Genomic DNA, 6,000 nt, shown 5'->3' on the forward strand with positions numbered 1-6,000 from the left:
AATATTCAAATGCTATCTGGGGATCTTACCACTTGAAGATGTGTTAGCTCAGTTATATAAAAGTAATACGTGCGAGCGATCGTGCCTTTCAGTTAAGTTGCGATTTAATTATGTCCTTATCCAGTAGATCAGTGCTAAAGAAAAAAAAACCCTGTCTGATAATGGTGTTCCCAAAATTTCAAATGAATAAATTATTGTCAACATCCACGTTATTTAGGAATCCACGTAATCAAAGATGTCGTCTAATTAGACTCGTAAATATGCTCGTAATTACAGAAAACACAAGTCGGAGGAAAGCTCATGCCGAAAGGAGTTTAAAAAGCTTATTAAGTCCAATGTCGAACGAATGCGAGAGCTACGAGCTACGACAGCGTCGAGAAGGAAATGAAAGAAAAAAAAACACGGCGCAAAGCTATTACGTAGCTGTCCCATCGGGCATATAGCGTTCAGCTACAGTCCAGACGTCTACGGATCATGTGTAGGCGTCGTTGGAAGGCAACACAGAAAACAGTGCTAATATTAAATTACATTTTAATACGAAACACTTAATGAGTTTATCCCGACGTTTTCACGAAATATCTACTCGAACTGCGCTTTCATCTGGGCTCCCCCCCCCCCCCCCCCCCGTCTAACTCTGTGTCGCTGTGTCCCCTAGGTGATCCTCATGTTCATCATCGTGGTGAGCATATTCGCGATATGCTGGTTACCGTACCACGGCTTCTTCATCTACTCGTACCACAACACCGCCATGACGAAGGCCAACTACGTGCAGCACGTCTACCTCGCGTTCTACTGGTTCGGCATGGCCAACGCCATGGTCAACCCGGCCATCTACTACTGGATGAACTCCAGGTACGTCGCGACTCACCCTCCCTCGGCAGCAAGCGTTTAAAATGGACATTTACTCTGTCTTTCCATGTACTTTGTACCTGGGTAAAAACGATTTGATACGAAACTAACTTAAAAAGGATTTTTTTTTGTTTTGTTTTTCAATATCATTGGATTTTCACAGAAATATTTTTTTAAGTCTTAAAAAAAACAGATTTTTGTTAGTCACAGTGCGAATAACACCACCCGCCCTTATTTACCATCTGCCAGGGTAGTTAGTTGGCGGAGAGAGGAACAGATAGGGTGCTAATTAGGCCAAAATAACTGACCGTAAAATTAAAAGCATCCCAGTAAACTTTGGAACTTTTGACGGCGCAACCAAGCAGCACCGTATAAATAAAGCTTATCATCGAGCCCACTTGCTGGTCTCGGCGGATTTCTTGTTCGATTAGTTTTGCTTCGAAACTACCTGGTAAAGAACTTCGCACAGGCGTGAGATCCGACTCTTTGACTTCCTTCCAGCAAGTAAAACGGGAGAAGTTAAAACATAGGTAAGCATTCCTCCTTACTCTTTTTTTCCTTGTTGCGTACAGCAGACAAGAAACTCCTAACGAACCTTCCATCTGACAATTCAAACTATTCATGGCATGCAAAAGTTTCTTACTTACTTCAGCTTCAATGCGGATTGAAGAAGCAAGGTAATTCGCACGAGTTTTTGTAGTGAGCTGAGCCAGAATGATGATTAAACTAAACGAAAGTTTCTGGGACGCGGTAGGTAGAGACTTGAAAAACTTGCCTTATTTTCTGGTACACGAGTTTTGAACTCATGCCACTTCTACGTAAATAAGTCGGTGTCTTCTGTTAATTAGCTGCTTTCTTATGTCCGGATTGCGTATGATTGGGTCGTGTGCATCTTGTACTGATGTTATTGGTTTCCTGTCCTTTAGGGCGTGCCCAACTATCAATAGGAACGTGGTTCAAATGAATGTCTACTTGGCTTCAAATAACGCGAATTTTTCAGGTCCTTCAAACTCTAATTCCTATCCTACCCCTTCCCTTTTCCTAATACTTTCCATATAAGAACATTCGCAGAAACATTGCCCTCGTTGTCGAATTTTCTTCTTTCGAATTTTCGGTGATTACTCGTGAAGTTCGTTGTTTGTACCTTGAGTTTTGTTACCCAAGCTGTCTTCAGCAGTCATGTGCGAAAAGCAAACATTAAAGAGATAAAAAATAAATATGTTTTACATGAAATTAAAAAAGAAACCTTATTTATTTTGGCATCATATGATAGTTTTCCGTAAAAGGAGCAAGATTTTGCAGTTTTAAGATTCTAGATACGCATTCAGTTCTGGTCATCATGATGTAGATTTCCAATGGTTTCCCGAAAGCAATAACTAATACTCTGACCTGAGTAAAACAGATTTTTGTTTTGCGTCACCATAGCAAGTAATTAAAGCACTTGCTATAAACTTGTACAGTTGATAAATATTGTCTTTGATTTTATAAACACTTGAAGTTCACACATCAGAAACAATATTTTATATTCACTAAACAATTATTTACTAGGTAATACGTTCGCGTTGGATTAAAACTTTTGTACCATCTAAACTGCAGCTTAAAATATATTAATAATCATACATATTTTATCATTTTCTGCATGTGAGGGCTCACCTGAAGTGGTGTGATCTATATTTGGTTTTTAATCTCTTTGTGTCTGTGGTGGGATTTTCTTTGTACTGCTCTTACGGCGTTAACTAGCTTGTTTATTTTATTCGTGGTTGTTGCTTGTTGGCTGTATTCCTTATCGTTTTATCTACAAGAATTTATCTTCATAATCTGTGATTGCTGTACCCAAAATTTGTTTTTATTTTCAGTTTTAACATTCTTTAAGTGTCTGATTTATTGCTGGGATCTTCATGTGTCTTTATCGTATTGTTTTGAACAGAGGTTCTTAATTAATTTTGGGCTAATTTCTATACTTTTTTCAACTCTTTTTAGTCATGGGTTCAAAGTCCCGTAGTATTAATAAATTATAAATAAACCAATCTAACGAAAATATTGTCAAGCCTTCGCGTAAATTAAAAAAAAGGAGTGACAAACTAGTATAATTATATCACTAAATATTATTTTTTGTTTCTACTTAATATTAAGAATTGGCGGGAGGCAAACGTTATTTTTTTAATATACAAACTGCACTATTCACTCGATCAATACGTACGTGAAAATGAGAGAGTCAACAGACTAGCGGAAATATTATTAATTTGGTCGTTAAAGCAATTAAAATAAGCATGGCTGTGAAAATGTTGAATAAGCTATCAAACTACTATAAAAATAAAAATAAAAAGGTTGATAAGCTGTGTTTGTCGACTACCCTATTGCTTGCAGGTTCAGGCTGTACTTCAAGCAGGCCTTATGCTTGCGTTGTTTCACTGAGGAAAAGGACGGCGAAATGTTCAACCTTGCCACAACGAGGCTAAGCTATTCAAATTCAACTCACTCCAAGTCGGTTAGTAACAAAGGAGGTAAGATCACTGCAGTTAGTCACTGTTACCTAAAGTGCATGGTTTTATAATTTTTTTTGCCCATGATCTAATATTAATTCGTAATATTTTTATTGTTGATAGTTTGTAAATAGTTATTTTTTCAGTTTATATGAGCTTTTTAATGGATATAATCTAAATATCAACCTGAAATCAAACTTATACAGTTGTAACCCACCCTTCTCCACGAATGTCGGCTGTTACGTCTTTTACCCTAATTTTATATTCCTACTTCGATTAGACTTAGAGTAAATTACACCAGACTTAAGTAGCGATATTAGCAATAAATAAAACAACAATCGAATTAAAGTATGCTCCTCAAACTTGGATGCAGGTTTTCAAACTTATGAATACCGAAACACATTAATTAATAATTTACCACCATTATTGGACTGCAAACAAGGGACGAAATTTGATCCAGTATTTTGATTCTACTCGTGGCATCCTAAGACCGAGACAGAAGTACAGGGTGGACGTTAACATTTGTTGCCCCAGAATCGAAATAAAATACTAATCAGTGCTTGACCTTTCGAAGGCGTGCGAGACCTTAATCAGACTCCCTTTCCCTTCACACACTGTCCTTCGAGGAGGCCTGGTCAGCTCTTCCGGTCCACCAACCAGCAATCCTCGAAAAAAACTAAGCCCCGTCTCTGCAGTCCAATTTGACATTAAAGGGCGTATACAGGAAGGGAAAAAGTGGGGCTATCATTCGCCAAAGACACGGCTACAACCCAGAAGCCAAGCTACTTCGGAATATTAAATTTTTTAACATTTATCGAGGAGGGGTGTGTGTGTGTGGGGGGGGGGGGGGGGGTGCTCCCAGTCGCGGGAAGCCTTCATTTCACAGACGAGAGAGCCACACCAGAAGTTCCCCGAAGTTCCCCGAAGTTCATGCTCGCTTTTTTGTTTCCGTACCACAACAGGTGTATTTATTTGGGATGTGTAGCTTACTCATACGTCATACGCCGTTCTATCTCATTGTATAAACCGGTGCGGCATTAAATTTTGCGGTCGATTAGGATAGTAGGTTAGCTACATTATAAATTACTTTAAAACATTTGTGTATGGTCGGTTATATTAGTTAAGTATAGCTACATTAAAAAATACTGCAAACTCATTTTATGGTTGCTTAGCAAATAACTTTTTGATATGTAGCTATCCATCAGCGCTAGGAAACCGTTTACATGATTTCACAGTATCTTTAATTAATGTAGCTAACCCTAACCTAATAATTGACCGTTAGTTATCATGAGTTGTCCAAAATAAAACATTCACGGACACCACGGCGAACGAAAAAAAAATAAAATATGGCGGCGTACAAATAAATACCGTTGCCTTGTTTGTGGTCTTTCCTCAACACCGCTATATTTATTTACAATGAACAAAAAAAAAAAAAAAAAAAGCCCCGAAGATGCACGATCGGGCGTTCTGGCTCTCTCGCCTGTGAAAAGAAGGCTCTCTCTCCCCCCCCTCCCCCCCCCCCCCCCCACAGTCGCCCGGGCGGCTTGTGTTGAAGGTACGCCGAGGGCAGCCTCGTGGGACGCGCGCCAGCCTCAGAGCCCGCAAGTCGTCGCGGGCGCCTGCTGACGGGCCAGCCGCCGGCAACCAACCCGCCCCTCGCAGCCCGACCGAGCGGCCGTTCAAAGTGTTCCGAACAGCTCCCGACGTTCAGCTCACAAAACAAGTGCTCACTGTGAAAAAAAAATATATATATATGTGTGTGTGTAACATCTTAGCTCTCGGACTCAGTTGCGGATCCAGGATTTTGGTTTGGGAGGGGCTTGACCCAGCTGAGGCTAGGCTTTATCAAGGCAAACACTAAAACAATAGTGGACCCAGATGCTTGTGGAGGGGGGCTTGATGCCCCTTAGCCCCCCTCCCCCCCCCCCCCCCTCTGGATACGTTACCGCAGTCTCGGTGTACATAAATTTGTCTGAAGTAATTTTGTGAATTGGAACGGAAAGTAGCACGGAACGAAAAAAAATGTGGTAAATCCGTGTAAGGATGGCGCGAAAGAGCAAAGTTCACAAAGCCAAAAGGGAAACCTTATGGTATTATTTCAATGAAAATTCCTTACAGAAAATCCAGCCCAAAGACAGGGTTTGGTAAAAATTTTTTTCCAAGTTTTTTTTTGCTTTAATTGAAAGAAGTTTCGTTATATAGTTTAAAAATGATTCGATAGTTGACGTAGCGAATTCCGGCAGCGAATTCTAGCGGCGGGTGCGGGAACGATGTGTGATTCGCGTCAAGAAATAATGTAGTTGAACACGTTTTCATTTACTAATCACGCTCGGCGTTATTTTGAAGAATATTTCGTTAAATTTCGTTACAAGTGTATTTGCGACATTAGAACGCACTATTTTTCTCGCTTACCGAGAGGTTAGATGTTACACATCACTAGGCAAGTACTAAAAGACTCGCTCACAATTTGTTTTTGTAAAGGAAACTGAAATAATCATGTAAAATTACAGATATTTGTTAATTTGTACATTTACATGAAAATCAACTGTAACAATAAAGTGTTCGGATTCTTTCCCAGGCATTTTATGTTTTTTTGTTGCCACAGTCTACCTATAATTAATTATTTGTAAACCGTTCCCTGAATATCTTACCAGCATTAACAGCGCAC

The 6,000-nt window shown here is 39.7% G+C and overlaps 1 protein-coding gene across 1 annotated transcript in view; it reads left to right on the forward strand.

The window, feature by feature from the left end:
• LOC134536312 (tachykinin-like peptides receptor 86C) overlaps window positions 1-4,958 on the forward strand; it is a 63,658-nt gene extending 58,700 nt beyond the window's left edge. The window contains exons 6-8 of the mRNA XM_063376064.1: window positions 656-852; window positions 3,217-3,353; window positions 4,903-4,958. Of these exons, the coding sequence (XP_063232134.1) occupies window positions 656-852; window positions 3,217-3,353; window positions 4,903-4,958 (390 nt within the window). The remainder of the gene's footprint in view (window positions 1-655; window positions 853-3,216; window positions 3,354-4,902) is intronic.
• The last annotated feature ends 1,042 nt before the right edge of the window (window positions 4,959-6,000 follow it).

This window comes from Bacillus rossius, chromosome 10, assembly GCF_032445375.1.
Source record: "Bacillus rossius redtenbacheri isolate Brsri chromosome 10, Brsri_v3, whole genome shotgun sequence".
Taxonomy (NCBI): Eukaryota; Metazoa; Arthropoda; class Insecta; order Phasmatodea; family Bacillidae; genus Bacillus; species Bacillus rossius.